At 39.0% G+C, this 19,018-nt stretch overlaps 4 protein-coding genes across 5 annotated transcripts; 2 read left to right on the plus strand and 2 right to left on the minus strand.

Moving 5' to 3' along the window:
- Positions 1-348: 348 nt before the first annotated feature.
- LOC126790859 (F-box protein At1g67340) lies at positions 349-2,260 on the plus strand. Its single transcript, XM_050517216.1, has 3 exons — positions 349-736; positions 883-1,045; positions 1,153-2,260. Exons 1-3 carry the CDS (start codon positions 492-494, stop codon positions 1,921-1,923), a joined length of 1,179 nt encoding a protein of 392 aa, XP_050373173.1. The 5' UTR covers positions 349-491; the 3' UTR covers positions 1,924-2,260.
- Positions 2,261-6,999: 4,739 nt separating this feature from the next.
- Positions 7,000-9,196, plus strand: LOC126791530 (uncharacterized). Of its 2 annotated transcripts, none has more exons than XM_050517989.1 (3): positions 7,000-7,070; positions 7,588-7,906; positions 8,866-9,196. In XM_050517989.1, the coding sequence occupies exon 2, from the start codon at positions 7,609-7,611 to the stop codon at positions 7,894-7,896; it is 288 nt and encodes a 95-aa protein (XP_050373946.1). In that variant the 5' UTR covers positions 7,000-7,070; positions 7,588-7,608; the 3' UTR covers positions 7,897-7,906; positions 8,866-9,196. The 2 variants fall into 2 exon arrangements, with proteins under 2 accessions (XP_050373946.1, XP_050373945.1); XM_050517988.1 differs by having other exon boundaries at positions 8,908-9,196.
- Positions 9,197-10,764: 1,568 nt separating this feature from the next.
- On the minus strand, positions 10,765-12,751 carry LOC126790576 (REF/SRPP-like protein At1g67360). The gene is made up of 3 exons (XM_050516875.1): positions 12,675-12,751; positions 12,313-12,552; positions 10,765-11,355 (listed from the first exon to the last, which is right to left on the minus strand). The coding sequence occupies exons 1-3, from the start codon at positions 12,693-12,695 to the stop codon at positions 10,909-10,911; spliced, it is 708 nt and encodes a 235-aa protein (XP_050372832.1). The 5' UTR covers positions 12,696-12,751; the 3' UTR covers positions 10,765-10,908.
- A 596-nt stretch (positions 12,752-13,347) lies between these two features.
- Positions 13,348-18,109, minus strand: LOC126790574 (meiosis-specific protein ASY1). Its single transcript, XM_050516871.1, has 22 exons — positions 18,023-18,109; positions 17,868-17,924; positions 17,577-17,673; positions 17,408-17,476; positions 17,210-17,302; positions 16,859-16,985; positions 16,707-16,776; positions 16,476-16,517; positions 16,244-16,372; positions 16,033-16,149; positions 15,882-15,924; positions 15,737-15,796; positions 15,415-15,545; positions 15,268-15,280; positions 15,082-15,158; positions 14,886-14,987; positions 14,489-14,639; positions 14,309-14,385; positions 14,174-14,231; positions 13,898-14,064; positions 13,656-13,793; positions 13,348-13,556 (listed from the first exon to the last, which is right to left on the minus strand). Exons 1-22 carry the CDS (start codon positions 18,023-18,025, stop codon positions 13,503-13,505), a joined length of 1,875 nt encoding a protein of 624 aa, XP_050372828.1. The 5' UTR covers positions 18,026-18,109; the 3' UTR covers positions 13,348-13,502.
- Between the last annotated feature and the right edge of the window lie 909 nt (positions 18,110-19,018).

The following is a 19,018-nucleotide window of genomic DNA, read 5'->3' on the forward strand; positions in this document are numbered from 1 at the left end:
TCTCTACCTCTCATCTCTGACCAGAGAGTTACAGAGTGAAGAGATAGAGAGAGATAGGAGAGAGAGAGTGTACGTTTAGGGTTAGGGTTCTGTTCTAAAGCGTGAAGACAGGGGTTAGAGGGATTTCCCAGTACGGGAGAGAGCGAACGAGAAAAAGACAAAAGGACAGACGAACGGATCTGGGTCAACTCCGTTTGACCGTAAATTCAAAAGCTATAGGGATATAATCGTAATGTCCTAGAGGATTTAGGTTTTTATTTTATTTTCCCAGAAACGAGATATATATATTTATTTGTTGAGGAGAAGCCATTCGGCTGTGTCGTTGCTGTTTGTGGTTTCTTTCAAGCCTCTAGTTCCTTCTTCTCTCCTAGCCTCTTAGCTTAGCTTTTGTCTCTGTTATTATATAAGGGGCTTCACTCCTCTTTGTCCCTTTCTTTATCTATTGATCTATCTCTGTGGATTCACTGGATTGTCTCATAAAAGAGGGAGATATGAGAACCAGAGGAGGGTTTTGCTATCCCAGAGTTGTAGAAGATGAGAAGATAAAGAGAGTGACCAAGAAAAGGAAGGTGTGTCTGGCAACCGGAAAAGGAATGGTATGCCGGAAAAGGACTAAGATGGTTCCGGTCGGGCCCGATATGTTTGACGATTTGCCGGACGACCTTGTGCTCTGTATTCTCTCCAAGCTCAGCTCCACCGCCAACTGCCCTTCCGATTTCATCAACGTTCTGATAACGTACGTTCACGATTCTCTCTAATCTATTTATTTTATTTTATTTTATTTAGGTCTATTTTAGTTTGGGGGTTGGTTGGTTAGAGAAACGTGGTTTTGGTGGGGTGGTTTCAAATCTGACACGAACCGTGGTATTGTTAATCCAACAGATGCAAGAGATTGAATGGATTGGGTCTGCAGTCGCAAGTACTGGCCAAAGCATGTCCGAAGACTTTTCCGGTGAAGGCCCAGAACTGGTCGGAGTCGGCTCACCGGTTTCTCAAGATGTTGGCCGACGCCGGCAACGTTGAGGCTTGCTATACTCTCGGCATGGTCAGTTCACTCTCTTATTCAAATCCCCAATTTAGGTTTTGTTGAACAAATAAAGCTTTGAACTTTTTTTTGGTACATTATTTCTGATGGTTCATTCTCTACGGCAGATTCGCTTCTACTGCTTACAAAGCCGAGGCAGCGGCGCGTCCCTCATGGCAAAGGCCGCGATTGGAGGTAACGCGCCGGCTCTCTACTCTTTGGCTGTGATCCAGTTCAATGGCAGCGGGGGCTCCAAGAACGACAAGGACCTCCGCGCCGGAGTTGCTCTCTGCGCGCGTGCGGCCTTTCTTGGCCACATCGACGGGCTCCGGGAGCTGGGGCACTGCCTCCAAGACGGCTACGGCGTCCGGCAGAACATCACGGAGGGAAGAAGGTTCCTTGTTCAGGCCAACGCGCGTGAACTCGCGTCGGTTCTCGCATCTGCTGCTGCTTCTGGAATCCCCATGCGGCAGCTGCTGACGTGGACGCCGCTCCCGCATCCACATCCCCACCCTCATCCTCAGTTGCGTCACCTAACCGGGTCGGGTTGCCCGCTGCTCAGCGACTTCGGGTGCAACGTGCCCGCCCCTGAGGTCCACCCGGCGAACCGGTTCTTGGTAGACTGGTACGAGGGCCGGGCCGACGGTCTAACCGGGCCGGGTTTGAGGCTCTGCTCGCACGTGGGGTGTGGGAGGCCCGAGACCAGGAAACACGAGTTCCGTCGGTGTTCGGTTTGTGGGGAAGTGAACTACTGCTCACGCGCCTGTCAGGCGCTTGACTGGAAACTCCGCCACAAGGCCGAGTGCGCCGCCGTGGAGAGGTGGGTGGATGAGGAGGGGGAAGGCGCGGAGGGTGACGGAGCCGTTAACGAGGGCGATGACGTCATGGAGGAGAGTTAGGAAGAGGCAGGAGGCACCGTAACGGTGCGGTTACGGTAACGGCTCAAAAATGTTGAGAGTAATGATGAGACCAGAAGGAAAAGAAAACGGAAAAAGGAAAAGAGGACAAGAAAGGAAAAACGAGGCCGTTTTGGTGGAAACCGATATGAAAATTTAATATGGCCGTTGGATGGGTGGGTGGTTTTTGTTTACCCTTTTGGGGTTTGCAATGGGCTTTTTTTCATTTCTTATTTTTCTCATTGTCCCTTTTTTGTACTATGGAGCAAGTTTAGCCTTAATTACGGTTTAAAGAAATTCAAATTTTCTTTCTCTGCTCTAAAATGCTAGAAATTATTAATGTCTCTTTATTAATCTTCCCAAAATCACCAAAGCTCCGTTAATCTGAAATTACTTATTATGGGTATCCGATTTGGAATTTTGATGTGATGTTGCTACCGTATAATTTAATTTATGGCAGAGAAATTTGGCTTCACTTTTAGGTAAAGGAAGTTATTATTGTTGCTTATCTTGGATGCCAAAGAAAGAAATTAGATTCGAAAATTCGAATTTACAGCTCATGTAGTAACAACTTTTGATGCAGAAAACACAGTGCAAGAAAGAATTGGCCACTGAATATTTCACCAGATGAAATTATAAGTGGCTGCTGCCATCTTGCTCTGGTGTGAGCTTTTGTCTCTGGCTTTTAGTTGGTCAAAAAGGGTCAGTGCACAACAAGTATTTTTGACCAAATGCCTTAGGAAACCCAAAAGAAATATAAAGGGAAGAATGGAAAATTGTGTAGTAGTGGAATTTGGGAAAAGGGAAGAAGATCTGCAAATTGCAATGTGGTGGGTGTAAATCATAGAGGAGCCTTTAAATTGTGTTCACAAGCTCGAGTTCAAGTGGGTGTGAAATAAAAACACAAACAGCATCCCTCTCTTTCTATATCTCTATTGGGAGCGCACTTGTTGTTGATCCTCTTTACTCCTTTTTCTTTTGGCCAAAATCATAAGCATTGTTCATATTATTCAACTGCATTTTGCACTATTTGGTATTGAGGCGGTGGTCCAAGTCCCCATGATGTTAGTTGGGATTGATTTGCTTTGAATGTTTATCAGCAAGCATGGCTCCTGGTTAGTGTCCTGGTTCTAACCTCAAAGCTCCATAACATTATAGAACACAAGTAGTTATTGTAGTTTAGAAACCAAGTGAAGTGAAGCCTAAAAAGCTCTAAATACATAGAAAGCTAAGCTAACCAACACCCTTTAATTGTATGTCAGTAGTCACATCACTCACATGGCAAAGTCATTATATAGTGAGCTGAAAATGGTTGCTGGTTACTTAAGAATTGCAGGTGAAAATCCAAAGGGTATAGACCCTTTACCCCGTTTCAATTCTGGCTTTGAAATTTGAAGCAAGCTCAGAGCTTGCTTTATCTAGTCTGTGATTTTGATCTGAGTCCCAAGTACGAAAATGGTGATGCATCACTGCCCCAGGAGTCTGTCTCAGACCCCGAAACCGAAGTGATTCAATATTCTGAAACGAAAACAAAGAAAACCGAAGCTTTGGTCACTGACCCCTTTGTCTCAAATGGATGATACATAAACGTCACTGTGCCTTTAGCAGTAGGATGATATCTGTGTTTTAGTTCAAGAACCTAACAGTTTCTTCAATAGGATGGGTGCCCATTTAATGACGGTATGAAATGGCGGATCCAGAAATCGGGGGGACTTATTTTTTTTCATGACTGATAGTGGTACAAAAAATGTAGTGCTTGTTAAAAATTTAACTATAGTATACTAAATATATACTTTATCGGTTTGAAAATAAAAATACATCCGACATGTCTATTCAATCATCGATTATGAACATAAGTTTTTTGGAATTGAGCATATAACTTAATCAAAATGAACACTAAAATAAGAAATTTATTCTTGTAAGGACTAAAAACACCAATGGAGTAAAATAAAAACATCTACATGTAATAGAGAGAGATATGAAGTAAATAGAAATTAAATCATATATTTACATTTGAGGAGAATTGAACTTGGGTGAGCTTGGTGCAAGACTACAGTATGTGGTGATATCATCCATCCTTAGCAATGTTTCTTGAAATTCTTGGGTGAGCTTGAGCCCCCCAACCTTGCACCTAGATATGCGCATGCCTGTATGGATTAGTTGAAAATATAAATGTTTTAAAAAACTTATCTCAAGCTCGTCTTAATTTAAAAAGGTTAAGGCTACTTTTAGAACGTCTTTATTTTTCGGTGTAGGCAATGAAGATTAAAAATGTTATGTCTTTCACATCTATAGTTACATTTTTACGCCTTTTACCTATTTTAGTACGCTTTAGATTATAATATTTTTAGATATATATATATATATATATAATGTGTTTAAATTGATGAAAACTATCTAAAAATTTTGGATTATGAATCTCATTATATCTAAATGTAAGACATTGATAAGTTCTCATGTATATTTGTTCTTTTTGTATGTGTATAATTACATATTTACATATTTTACTACTAATTTTTCATAACATAAGGCATGTCTCAAGTTTTAAGGTTCAAAACTCTCAAAAAAACGTTTTGGAATACGCTTTCACTTTTTAAAACATTGGTAAATAGAGCGTTTGATAGGCCAAAGCTCCCGAGTATTGAAATTCATGAGGTATCGAGTTAGTTGTGCAAGGCACAAATTCATGAGGTATCAAGTTAATTGTAAATGTGTTCATGTGTTGCATATTGTTCGACCACTTTGACAACTTTATGGTTGAGCACGGTAGGAGAGTACTCCAACCAGGACACTCAATTAGTTGTTTAACGCACAAATTTGTTGTACATGACGATGTGTTCATGTTTGTAAAGTGTTCGGCCACTTTGACAACTTCAAGGTTGAGGCCGTGTTGGAGGGTTTCCCAACTAAGACATTCAATCAGAGTAATTGTTTCCCAACCAAGACAGTGAATTATGACACATTTACTAACTTGTAATGAAACTCATCAGGAATGAAATTCATTAGGAATGAGAGACGTAATTGATTTGGATGTGGAGATTTCAATTCTATTGAATTGTTTACTAACATGGAATTAGAACATAAACAATACTAATTACGAGATGTTACTTACTTACCATTGGAATCAGAATTAAAATTATTTTGATTACTAAAATACCTTTATATATATATGAAGTCGTTTATTTCTTCTACCAATCAATAGTGCTACTATGCTACACTAATTTTTACCATCAGAACGACATACAAATGTCACTACACCAATTTTTTTTTCCTTTAACACCCAATAAGACAAATCTAATTCCAATGATTTCATTTGTCGATCATAAATTATGTAAACAAAAAAAAATTAGAGAATATTATTAGAAAAAAAGACGAACTAACCTTAAGTACTCTCGTAGAATATATGTGATTGTTTATTTGTGGGTTTTAAAAATATTATATATATATATATAGTCTCTATCCACAGTTTCACTCTGAAATTACAGAGTGAAGCTTCACTCTGAAATTACATAGTGAAGTTCCAATTTTAGCACACTTTTCGGTCAATTTTTTTTCACCATAAGCGATTCAATATTTCGGTATGCTATACAAGATCATCTCTACAAAGTTTCATCCAATTTGACAATGGTTTGAGCTTTCAAAATTGAGATTTACACGAACGGTTCACGTTAAACAGTTTTAATTAATTTATTGATTTAATCTAATTTCAATACTTTAACGATGTCCGAATCCAATGAAACTTTGTAGAGATGATTTTGAATAGCATACCTAAATATTGAATCACTTATGGTGAATTTTTTTTATCGAAAAGTGTGCCAAAATTGGAATTTCACTTTATAATTTCAGAGTTAAGCTTCACTCTGGATATGGACTGTATATATATATATATATATATATATATATTCTCAATTTGAGTTGGATAATTTAGAAATATTCTCAATTAAATTAGGATAGTTTGGGTAGTAAAAATTGATACCCGAACTAATTGAAGAATTGAATCTGATACCCAACTCCTCCCCTTGGGTATCACATTAGGGGTTTTAGCAGGAATTGATTCCTGATGAGACCCACATTCATTACAATTCTCCTATGTATTAGTAAACGATAAAATTCTCTTATCCCATAATCAATTCCTCTATTTTCAATTCTATTCAATGTTATTAAACGTATCATTAGACTAATTTGGAGGCTCCTACGCTAAGACTAGCACTTAAGTTTTGAAATGTGTATTAAGAAGATAGTTCCCAAAAGTAAGTTCTTGGTGTATTATAATTGGGACGCTCAACCTCGAAGTCTAGAAGTGCTTAATTAGAAATGGGAAAGGACAGCTGTGTTTCAGAAAGCAAACAACAACAACAACTAGCTAACTAGCTCTTGGTTTTTTCTTGTAAACTATAGGTTACGTTTGGTGCCACTGAAGCTTTAAAACTTTGAAAATCGGATTTGATATGATAGAGGTAATCACCAAATTGTGGACTTATTATTCATGAAGGTGGATACGTTAACGTGTTACTCCTACAAGCTTAGGTGATTCAAATGGAGAAATGGAGCCTTGCAAATTTACATTGTGGACTATAGTGATGAGTTTGATAAGAGAGCAAAACTAGTACAGACGGGGGATCATTTGGTACACATACTACAAATTAAAAATGGGATACACTCATACACATGCGTGTTTTGGAAACTTTTCTTATTCATTTTTTTAATCAACACATAATTGAAATTTTCTTCTCTTATGAACACCCTATACACACCTCCAGAGTTTACAACATTAGTTAATCTTGTTCTAACTAAAGTTCGATTCATTTTCTTCAAATAAGAGCCAAAATGTGTCATCATATCACCAAGTTGTTGAAGATGTTGGAACTTGGAAGGTTACTTCAATTCACCACATCAACATCGGGAGTCTGTTCCTCGCGGTTTTATGTTTTAGTTTCCCGTTTTTCTTTTTATGTGTTGTAGAGAGAAAAAACACAATCACACATGGATAATGAAAATGCCACAAGCCCATATCTCAATTAGTCCAGTAGGCCCACAAAAGACGACGAAGTATAATAGACGCAGATGTTCATATGATATCTGCTGCTTTGGGGGGTCAAACTCGACGCGACACACTGAGCAGCGCAGGAACGTTGTAAACTGAGGAACAGGTAATCTTTTACTTGTTGAAATTCGATTACCTTTCTTTTTAATCTCAGCTTAGATCGAAATTCAATCCTTCTATTGGATTGCTCGGTGGTTTCCCGACTATTGGAGAGCTTTAATTTGCCCTGAAATGTTAGAATAAATGTAAATATCAAGCCCTTATTCGAAATCTGTTAGCTGCTTATGGAATCTAGAAGCTGCTGATTTGTTTATATTGTATATATTATAGCTGCCAAAATGTTGGGGAGGGAGATAAGAACTCTGAATTTCTTCTAATTTAATTTGGATATGGAACCCTAATAGAATCGAATAGCCGAAGGCCTTCTGTATGAATAGACTGAGCAGTGTAGTTTAGGGATGTGGAAAATGTTAAATACAGGACAACAAAATCTGAAGTTTTCATCGTTAAAATGTATGGTTTCATCTGATTTGGAGTGGTTTTGTATGATAAGTTTGAACTGTGTAAACTAGGGCTTGTGAAACACATGTGCTGATCTTAGGTTTTGGGTTCGTGTTTTACAGGCAAAGAAAGAGAGGTGCAAGATGAGTTTTATCATGGAGTTTGCTGAGAATCTGGTGCTAAGGCTGATGGAGGACCCTAAGGAGCGAGATAGGAAGTTCAGGGAGCATGTGTATGCGGTGAAGGACAGATGTGAGAAGACAAAGGAGATGTGGGCCTTACCTCTCCGCCCTTACGGGTTCTGGACCTTTGACCGCCACAATTCGCAGATGAAATGGGATGCCCAGATAAGTCAGGTTGCAGGCAGGAGGGACCCCTATGATGACCTTCTTCAGCACTGCCGTGATACTGATATCGGCCGATCAAAATGAGTGCTGTGAGGTATGTTTTTTTACAGTTTCTGGTCATTGTTTCTTTATATTGTATGGTTGGGAAGCGGAAACTTTTCTGATGTCGAGAATTGCTTCATACTCTTCTGGCTATCAGCTTCAAAGCCTTTATGAGGTATCCATGAGAGTAGATGTTTGATATAATGATAATTAGATTTGTCTTAATGTGTTTGGAATGTTTAAGATTACGTCCCTGCTCTTATAATTTTGAAATTAAGAACATATCTCATCTATGTCGTATTCCCCACCCTTCATTAAGGTACCATTTGAAGAAGTTCCAGAACTTGTCACTAGCCGTAGAGTATTCCTTAGCAAGGGGAATGCATATATTGCCATGGGTCAGGTTAAAATTTAAGCTTTCTTTTGAATCTTGCGCTGAATCCAACTAATGAAGAAAATAACCATTTCCTTCCAGAGTATCTATTGTCTTTGAAGTTTTTTTATCAAAGGCGCAATAGATGCTCAAGCATGTACTAAATGCTGTGTTTCGTGATCTATGTGCACTGCTGTATAAAGGCCATATACGTGTCTCTTTAAAATGCTTCTTATGAGCCTTCTTAGGAGACTGTTATTTGGCATTGCAATTTATGATAAAAACTTCTTGTAACTGTGATTGTTTAATTGTTATGAGTAACTAGTTTCATCATCATAGGTTTTGTGGACTAAAATCATTGGCCCTTTAAATTCAAGTCATGGTTTATAGTCTGTATCCTACTGAAAGGTTCCTGATTCTTTGCCTAGGTAGGGAAAATACTCTGCATTGGATATTTTCATACCACCACCAGTTGCGTTTGTTTGTGCAAATGCATGGTTTACATTGATGCTAGGGTAGCTAAACTGCTTTGTAAATTTTTGGGTCCTTAGAGAAACTATCAGTTGAAGTTCTAGTGCTTCCTTTATATTGGATGAAAAATCACTTGACTTTTCCTTTCTTTTTGGATGAACTCCCAGTCCTCTCCACTGCAACTCATAGTCTTGTTTCCGTTGTTGCAGAGGAGCTCTCCCCGAACTGGTTGGAGGTTTTTGTTGAAGTTGGAATTGTGCTGCAATTTCATTATTTGTTGTTAGATGCTTTTATCAGGGCTGGTATCTGCTTGTGAATAAGAGTCCATGTCACCGTCTGTGTTGTGGAAGAACTTTTCCCTTTGATCTGTGATACGACTACAAGTCTACAAGCTTTATGCTCGCATAATTTCTAGACATATCATTGATTTTAGTATTTGCTCTTGTACAATACTCTGAATGAAGGCTGTGATTATCTTAGAATTAAACTTGTTTCTAACTCTTCCATCCGGATACCAAATTAACCAGCGAGTGACACGGGTCCTACTTGAAGCCTTCAGCCAGTTTTTTTTTAACAAATTGGTAGAAGGTTTATGTCAACATACTGCAAAATGATAATAGTCAGTCTTGCATACTGCCTTTTTTTTTACCATGAACAAGTCATCTGCTTAAGGCTAGCCTTTAGTGACGGTTCATCCTGAAAGAAGAGCCGAAGTTACGATACTAACAAATCTTTTATACTAGATTCACTAGAGCAGCAAACTGAATTAGTGGAACATCTCAATCAGATACAATGGTGTTGTGCCAAAGTGAAATTGTGCTCTGAAGGTTTGGCGCATCTGCCCCTTATCTCGCTGCTTTCAGCTCTTTGCTTTGCTCTCTTTTTCTAGTCTTCTTGCTTTCTGTTAGTTTCCCCTGCGTTCTCGTTAGTCTTGTTTGCTGCTGCTTCAGTTTGTAGCTTTGCCTTTTGGCTTTAACGAAAGTTTTATTCAGGCCACAAAGAATGCACTGGTGTTATGCTCAATTGCATAGCTGCCTCTTCTTTTCTCTCCCTCACTCTGGTAAGTGTTGTTAATATCCCATTGATTGGAACCGAAGGTAGTATAACCCTTCATGGTCAAGTGTCTTCCCACTTGGTTGTATTTCTGGGACAAGCAACTACAAATTCTTACTCATGCGATGTCAGGACTTTGATCAAATGGACATCAGTACTGTAAGGAACGCAGCTTGTCATATTCAAAAAGATGGCTACCACCAGAAAATCACCGAGTCATGCAAGCATGAAATACTAAATGTTGATGCGGAAAAATTTGCCAATAATGAACAAACATAGAATAAATGAAATGCAGGAAAAGAATAGATTAGGAACACTAATTCATGAGAATTTTCACACTTCTTCGAAGCACACTATTGTTTCAACTTTCAACATTTGGAGACAGAGAATCTGAGCCGAGAGAAATTCGGAGTCCCTGAGACTCTGAGAGTGGTGGCGTTGGTTTAACCGAAATTTCAATGAGGCAAATAGCGATTAATAATAGAAAAATGAGCATGCTAAATGCGTTTCAGGGATTCTGTTAACAAGCAGAACTTCTCTTCACATCCTTTGCGTATTCATTTCTGTAATCCGTAAATTCCTATCTTCCTATCTTTCATCGAAATTCTGAGACGGGTGATATATGACCAACCTCGCTTGTTAACTATTACCAAAGAGACAGAATTTATTGTAACGAATTTACAGCAACTCAAGCAACCATGGAAACCAGTCCTGAATTTGGATTGCAGCTTGACACCACACTTTGGTAACGAAGTCTCAGATTCATCCCCACAAACATTCAAGGTTTTGAACTACATATTCTTCAGTGTTTCAGGTTACAACTCTGATCGACTGATTATAGGGAGCCAAACACAAAGAAGACAGCGAGAATTCATGCGAAGGCACTTGCTTTTGGTTTAAAATGACAAAGCCAATGGCACTCATCCTTTCACGATTTCATCATGCAAACCTGAAACTACAAGCAAGCAAATGACCAAAATTGCAACACAGATTGGCTAAACCATTGTCACCCGTTCACAAACTGAAAATAGATTAACAGGGTCTAGAAGTCATTTACATAGCAGCTAGCTAATCTGCATTCCTTCAAATTCACCGTTCCACAAGACCATTCAACTAAAAGCATAAAAAGAAACTTAAACAAGCACCACTTTGCTCTCTCAATCGGAATCAGAGTCAGAACTATGCTCAACATGAGCATCTCCTTTCTTCCCAGCCTTTCCCTGATTCACTGCTTTGGATATATCATCAACCGGAACCAAGGGCAAATAACCAAAGATGGGATATCCCTTCACAGTCAAGTCCTTAACGGTGTGGTTGTACTTCTTGGACAAGTGAGCAGCTGTTGGTGCAGCCTTCTCTGCCACTTTGTGAATCGGATGATACTGGTCAAGTAAAACCCACAACTTCACAGATTGGTTAAATACAAGCTGCTTAGATTCTGTAGCTACATAATGAATGGCTGACCGAGGACCGCCAATTTGGGCCTCCTTCACAAGTCTTTGACCCTTTTCCATAGCTGTCTGGATCAAACAGTGACCTTTGCTTACTACCTGCTTAGCCAAAGGAGGAGCATGCTTGCTAATCTTGTCCGTCGCTTCATCTACCTGTTGAAGTGAGTGTACAACTGTCAATACCGTACCCACCAAGATTTATCAATATTGAAACTCAACTGGCATTTAGTGATTTATTACTTCCGTAATTGAATAGCATGTAAACTATAAATTTTTAAACCTGCATCACGAATAACTCAAAAACCTCTCAACTCGAGCTCAAGGATACATACAACCAAAATTATCAAATGAATAAAGATTTCACAACCCAGCAGTGTTTTTAAGCCTAACCAACATCTACGCATACAACAAGACTTGGAAACAAAAGTTCACCAATAACAGACTACCTCCTGATAAGTAGCACAAGAGCACAGAGACAAGACTTGCAACAAAATTTCAAGATCATATAAACCACGACTTGTTAATCTAGTATCCTTGAGTGGTTGGTTATCCACTACCCTGGCAATCTAGCTCCGCTCTCTAGCACAAGGCTAGATGCCTAAATGTTAAACTATGCCGACTTCTTAAATTTAACTGAACATACAGAGTACCTCTTAGCGCATAAATTAAAGGCCCTTTAAAGCTTTACACTACCACGATCACAAGAAAAAGAAAAACAAGCATCCAACGTAACAGCTACCATCACATTCGAGTAAAACCCGACACAACCCAAAGTAAACTTAGGTAAGCATCAGAACAACATCAACTATACAAAATTCAGCACTTCACACTACTTTGACAACCCAAGCCAAGCAGGCATTCTACTTTGCAATTTCCCACAATCCAATTTTCATCCAAAGATGCAAGGCACAAGCAAATGAAGCAGCAAGGGCACAGCAAGTGAAGAATATTAGACCTCATCTACAAATTTAGGCATCACCAAATTCACACTCCAATCAGAATCTCCCTTTACATCATCGATTCAGATACCACCACATCAGTACAATTCTAACAAACAGCCACAACAGCAATTTCCGGATCAAGACAATAAATTCACAAAACGATACATACCTTGGTGTCAAGAAAAGCAAGAACATCGTCAGGCACGCCCTTAAGCTTGTGATACACCGGACCGACGACGGTGGTGACGGCACCCTCCACAGTCCCAACCATCGATCTCAGCGGTCCCGAGTTCTGCTTCGCATACACATACAGATTCGAAACGCACACCAGCGTCTGAATCGCAGCGATCCTCACAAACCCTAAGTGCTTCAGCTCCTCCTCCTTCCCAACCTTGTACTCCATATCCTTCTGCACCAAACCAAAACAAACACAGAACCAAAACGGTTGCTTCAGATCCAAGCAAAGAATCCCAAACACAAACTGCACAAAATCATATTGAGACCAATTTAGAGGATGGAGAAATCGCTTACCTTGTCGACGGTGGCGGCCATTTGTATCTCTCTCTCTCTCTCTCTCAGATTTTCACGCTGTAGGAAAGTCGCAACTGAAAATATGGAGCAAATGGGGTTTTGGGGTTGCAGTGGGGGAGTTTTATAGTAGCGGTATGGAGTTCTAGAGAAATCTCGCCCGTGTGATCTAGATTCATCAGACGGTGGTGCATTTTTGTTTGGGCTCAGCATGACGTCAGCTTTGGAATCACGAGCGTGGCGGGTAACGGTTGGCCCAGTACGGTGAGTTTAGTGGTTCCTAGGAGCGAGTCGAAGTTTCGCGAACGCCAATTGTCATTTTGAGATTCCTGGGTGCGGGGAGCTCAAATATACGACAATAAATAAGGAGGCGAATATTGCTTTCAAATGAGTCCCAAAGCCTAAGGTTGTCTACCGACCTAAGTAATCTCGTAGTAGTTAAATGTCAGATATGGGCAAGTAGCAGGCTAAGTAATCGTGACCAAGTATATACTCTAAAATATTACGAAGCTTTTTAAAGCTTAGATTATCATAATCAAATCCAGGATGTTGTTATTCTACTATTATAGTCCTACTGATGTCACTAGATTCACATGGTGGGTCAACCATTTCGTTACTAAAACAAGCACCTAAAACTCAACTCCTTTATGTACCATTGACGATTGTTCAGTGTTCACGACCTTCTTCCCTATTGTTGACAAAGACAAAAGGCTACCAGTGCCCTATTACATATCTCTGGTTTAAAAGCTCATAACATATTTGCTTAACTATGGTTATGATAGAACTTTCCTACTTGAAATGGGACAGCTATAAGTGCAGCTGCTGAGATCTTCAGACGGCTTGCGATCTCTGGCGCTTTGTGTACTGGAGAATAGGCTCCTTCACCTATAGAAAAGAAAAACGAAGTATTGTGAGTTCGTCACTAGGCGTTGTGCTGGTGAATCGCAAATATGGAAACAAATGGAGGAGAGGTCATATTCGTACCGTGCTTGTTTTCCTGGAACGCTTGCCTTGGGTGGACATACTAGATATCACTCTGTCCCCATCATCACAATGGTTTGTGTTGCCATTTGCTCTAGTCTGATCAATTCCGAGCGCACAGCTCTCTCTCGAAACTACTGGCTGCACAGTTGTAGAGCAAATTATGTTTACCACGGTTCAGTTGCATGAGAAACTAAGCATGAAATCAAACGGTTAGAGGGTAGATATTTGATTAAGAGTCTTACTAGAGCCCTGCTTGTGGGAGTGTTTCCCTGCCCCTTTGTCTTTGAAGTAGTATTCTCACTCCTGTCTGGACTATACTCCTGTGAATTAGGCCTTATACTCATGCGTGTGAGATCTGATCCAATCGAGTGGAGCACACCACATGTGGATGTGTCTCTCTGCTTACTTCCTGTTGACAAAAGCATTTGTGGATATCAGCACTAAACTGGTAATGTAAACCAACAACCACTAGAGGCTTAAACTCGGTTCAAATGCATAAAAAAGTTTGGCTCCCTCACCCAGTGAATGAACTTCTTGAAGATTTGACTTGCTTGGTGGTTCAACATTGTCGACATCCTGTCCAAGGTGAAAGATATGAGAAAGATAATTGGGATAATGGAAAAGATCTCATGACATGTTTTTAACAGAATTACCATTGCATCATAATTCAAAGCTTTCTGGACTTCTATAAGTTTTTTCTCGGTAACATCAGAATGGATCACACGCTTTCCTGGTTTTAAATGTAGATATATCAGCAAGTTAGACAAACTCTGATCCAGCCTAAGTAAGATGAGAACAAACATTTTCATCTTGAAACTGCACAAGTCACTCACCTAGCCTTCCATTGCCTTTGGCTTCCACAAAACCTTCTTGTGCCATTTTGTCAATCATCTTGCGCACTGTGTTCTGATTTGCTTCTCTTCCAAGCTTGTTCTGAAGTTTCGGAACTGACACATACCGCATGGGAAGTGCATGACACAGTGCCTGGAGGAGTAAACAAAACCCTCAATCATAATGTATAAAATGCTTGTTTCTCACAAATAATATAAAATTTACATATGGTTTTCATCACAACAGAGATCAATCTTGTACATCAGACTATGGTAATTTTTTCGCCTTAAAAATTAATAGATGGATTAGCAGAAGGTTTTAAGCTTAGTTATAAGGCACATGTAACGAGTTTGATATTTTCAGATACTAAAATTATGACAAGGCAGGCATCACAATTACCTTCATGTACAAGTGATCATTAGACTTGGGAGTTTTGTTGCCAACTAGGATTGCTTGCCCATTAATTTCTTGTTTTACCACAGTGAATTCATAATCAGACTTCTGCATTGTTAGATTTCCAGGAAGAAACAACAAGTTTGACACCAAAGAGATAATATGGACTTGAAATTGAAGAAAAACAAGGGAAAACAAAAACCTTCAGCCTGTTAATAGTGTATGTGTCCCCTCCAGTTTTTGCAAGAGTGCCATCCACAAGAAGCTTGTCCATAATTTCTGTAGTGAAGCCAAACAGAATTGAAAGCAAACTAATGTTGTTGTAAAAATATAAAATAAGCTCAAATGTACAATGAAGCAGCAGGTCTATGTTCATTCTTCAGTTTACCTTCAATTAGAACCTGCATACAAAAATACAGAAATGCAATCATTAGGTATACATTTTAAGAATCACATCTCAGACTTAGCCAACTGTACCAATAGTCAGTATTTGGCAATGACTTCCAGCAGATAAATCAATGGTTGGAATCCTTACCACCGAAATGTCTGGGAAACTCGACAGAACATCAGTAACTTTAACAGTGTCAAGATGGCAACTACTGATCCAGTCCTTTATCCGGGAAAATTGTTGTTCATCTTCCTCTGGATCCTGAGTATCATCTGAAGCTGTATAGTTATAACACAGATCATTATTAATGCAGCTGTGCAGGAAAATCGTAAAGGAGATGTGTACTTTTAGGAAATAAAGCCCATAAATTGATCAATAGTTAGCTCAGAGTCCAAGTCCATAAAATGTTTTTCAATATCATTCTCGTGTGCTGATTGACCAGCTAAGTTATACATAGTTGAACTATTACCTTCATCATTCATGCAATTATCTTCCTGTGGTTGGTTAGCTGTCACGAGAACTGCAATTACTTTCACCAACAACTTAGACCAAAGCTATCAGGAAAGGAAACTATCGTACAAAGGGTATGCCATACATAATTCTACAAATCTTACCAGCAGGAGCAACTATATACTGGTCCTCTTGTGATTGGTTAACCTATAAATTGTAACAAAACATATTATGCCTCAGTATTGGCACCATCAAGTAAGCAAAAATCTCTAAAGCCAAAGTAGATGCTAGTTGAGTTCATAACATCAGTTTTACCTCACTGTCAGATTCAGAAGAGTCATCCATTTGCATTGAGTCGTCAGCTCCTAAGCTTACTACATCATCTTGAATATCATCATTTTCATCCTCACAGGGATCCAGCACGCTCTTTACCTGTAGAGTGTAGACATAGGGAAGCTAACTTAATCCGGCGCATGAATCGTGAATCCTAGTTTCTGGCCTTCCAAAATAAATTCATATTCATTACCTTGAGAGCTAAGACAAGATGCTTGCTATTTACATTCCCAACCTCCATTTTCAATGGATTCTTGGTCCATAAGTTTCGAGTTTCTTCTTCTGTGCAGCCTCTGAAAAATGGAGGCTCATAATCTGCTGGCTGCACGTTCAAATAAACCTGTCACCTTCTGGTACACAAAGCACATTTAAGAACAGAGAATATCCACAAGACATGATGCTGCAATATGAGAAAGCAAGTATACCGTCACGTCATCATAGTATAGAAGTTTCATCAGTATGGTGCGCTGAAACAACAACAAATCAACTACGTTACATCTGATATACCAACACACAGAAACGAACTAGAACATTTCAAGATAGCTTACGGAAACAACAACAAATCAACTACATTATATCTGGTATACCAACACACACAAAGGGTTCTAGAACATTTCAAGAAAGCTATTCAAAAACTAAAACCAATTCAGTTTTACCTCTTCTGGCATTCTATCCAAAGTTCTCATCAGCTGAACAAGTGTGCGGACCATTTTACACGCCGAACTCCTGCACATGAATAGTCTCCAAACTCAGAAACCAGGACAAAAAGAACAGGATGAGGATGAAATCTAGTTTCAGTTTAAGTGACCTCATCTGGTTGGGAGTAATTTCTGTTGTGGAGTTGTACTTGAATGTCCCACCCTGTTTCTTGTTACCAGATCGATTGATATTCATTGAAACCTCCTGGCTATCAGTATTTGAATAGCTGAAAGAAACTGCAGGGCAAGAGAAAATCAATTCGGTCAAACTGTCACAGAAAATTTACACTCTAAATTCAACCAGCATTGCATACAAGTAAATTGATAAAATTGTAATTATCCGGCATAAAACTGTGGTGGATAATGGAAACATTGAAGTTTGTGGTAACATATGGTGATAATCTAAATGAGTAAGCGCCATCCTCTAGCTACAATTATTCATTTAGGACAGAAAGTCTTACATGTGTATTCCTCTATCATCGGCCCTTCAACATCTTCACACACACAGAACAGAAGTGTTTTTAAGTACTTCTTCTGCAAGGCGTCGTACACACCTACCCATATATACAAAAATTAAGTTAAACAACAGCCAATTTCAGAAAATGTGAAAGAACAGCACAACTTTGAGCTCATCAAAATCAGTGAACTCCAACTGATACCTTTCTCCATCCAATCAATAAGCCTGCGAGATTCTTCATCCACTGGCATTAGCTTTTTGATCTTCATCTCTGTTGAAGATGCCGAAATTGAAACCGAAAAATCACAAACCGAGTTTCAACTATGGCAAAAAAAATAGCAACTAAATCTAATTTATAAACACATATCTACCCAAAGCAGGAACAGATTTATCATTGAAGTACTTCTCCGGAAAAAGGCCTCGGATGTAACTGATGTTGAATATAGCGATCCGAAGCAGGTTCCTCGTCTAACATCCACAGAAAAACACAATGATAGCTCAATTTCATTGTCGCAGTCAAAGAAAACATAGAGCCTAGCAATTAATCATGATAACCTAGGGTTTCTTGGACCAAAATTCAATTGAATTAGCAATCGGTAAACGACGAACAGCGACTAGGATTTACATGACTACAGATCTATGAGCGGGAGATTGTTAATTACCAGAAGAAGCGAGTCCAGCTCGGTAATCTCCGCCTCCTTCAGTTTCTGAGCCACAACCTGTAAGCATGATTATAAAGTAATTAGTGAGATTAGGACTGATTTAAGCTCAGATCGCTGAGGATAAGGAAGAGCTCGGAGATCTTCCGGAGGCTGACCATGGCTTCAGCTTTATCGGAGGAGAAATGAGAGAATCGGAGGAGAGAGAGAGAGAAAGAGAGAGTGTGGGTTTGGGTTAAGCGAAAGTTTGAAATGAAAGTGAGAGGAAATGTGGGGTGTTGTTGGCGGGACTCCGAAATTGAAGCTCTAAATAGTAAATGCACCAATTGAGTAGAGTGGAGTCAACCCTTGCAAGTCAAAAGTCTCAAAACAATGCCAGGTGTTACTGTTTTTTTTAATCAAATACCAATATGATTTTTAAATTAATTAGTAACGAGTACAACTAAGTCCAGATGCAGCTATTACATACACTTCTGCCGCCATCTTACAGACGGAACAAGAAGATATGAGAACAAACTCTCACAATGGTACATAGGATAAACTACACATTAGAAATAATTTAACCAACTCTCAAACATTTCATCCACTCTAAAGATGAAGGCAATTATAAAACCTAAAACAAAATAGAATTCAGATAAATCTGAATATATAGTTATGAACTTAAGCTAGACCTAAGCCCAAAATTGAAAGCATGAAATAAACGATGGAAAAGAAAACCAAAATTGGGCCCAAATGTTGAGATCAAGCCCAAACCACAAAGCTTAACCCTAAGATGAGTGTAGCAAACGCCGAGACACCACTACCTCTTCTGCAACACCGTAGTCGTTCAACCACCGGCCAGGCGTTACTGTTGGTGTCTTGGTGATCGTCAAAATGTGAATTGCTTTCCATAATTTATTTTTTCATTTAGGAGCTTTTATTCATACTTCTTAAAAACAACACTTACATTTTTTTTTCAAATTAAAATTGACTTTGTCAACTTATATGAAATTACCAAAAAGATGAATATAAGAATAAATAAAAAATAATTCAACACCATACATTTGATTTCTCAAATTTTTAGGAATATTAGGGAGGTGTAAATAGAATTTTACCTACTTATAAAAGGAAAATGGAGTTCTAATTAGTACGGAGGTCCAAGTGTCGATTTAGAA

The sequence above is a fragment of the Argentina anserina genome, chromosome 4 (genome assembly GCF_933775445.1).
Source record: "Argentina anserina chromosome 4, drPotAnse1.1, whole genome shotgun sequence".
NCBI classification, from domain to species: Eukaryota; Viridiplantae; Streptophyta; class Magnoliopsida; order Rosales; family Rosaceae; genus Argentina; species Argentina anserina.

Coding starts and splice junctions, on each gene's coding strand:
- LOC126790859 (XM_050517216.1), top strand. CDS start 492: ATGAGAACCAGAGGAGGGTTTTGCTATCCCAGAGTTGTAGAAGATGAG. Junction 737..882: donor TTCATCAACGTTCTGATAAC/GTACGTTCACGA, acceptor TTAATCCAACAG/ATGCAAGAGATTGAATGGAT. Junction 1,046..1,152: donor CTTGCTATACTCTCGGCATG/GTCAGTTCACTC, acceptor TCTCTACGGCAG/ATTCGCTTCTACTGCTTACA.
- LOC126790574 (XM_050516871.1), bottom strand. Junction 16,373..16,475: donor TATACTATGATGACGTGACG/GTATACTTGCTT, acceptor TTGAACGTGCAG/CCAGCAGATTATGAGCCTCC. Junction 14,988..15,081: donor ACACTATTAACAGGCTGAAG/GTTTTTGTTTTC, acceptor CTAACAATGCAG/AAGTCTGATTATGAATTCAC.
- LOC126790576 (XM_050516875.1), bottom strand. CDS start 12,695: ATGGCCGCCACCGTCGACAAG. Junction 12,553..12,674: donor TGGCCGCCACCGTCGACAAG/GTAAGCGATTTC, acceptor GGTTTGGTGCAG/AAGGATATGGAGTACAAGGT. Junction 11,356..12,312: donor TTGCTTTTCTTGACACCAAG/GTATGTATCGTT, acceptor TCACTTCAACAG/GTAGATGAAGCGACGGACAA.
- LOC126791530 (XM_050517989.1), top strand. CDS start 7,609: ATGAGTTTTATCATGGAGTTTGCTGAGAATCTGGTGCTAAGGCTGATG.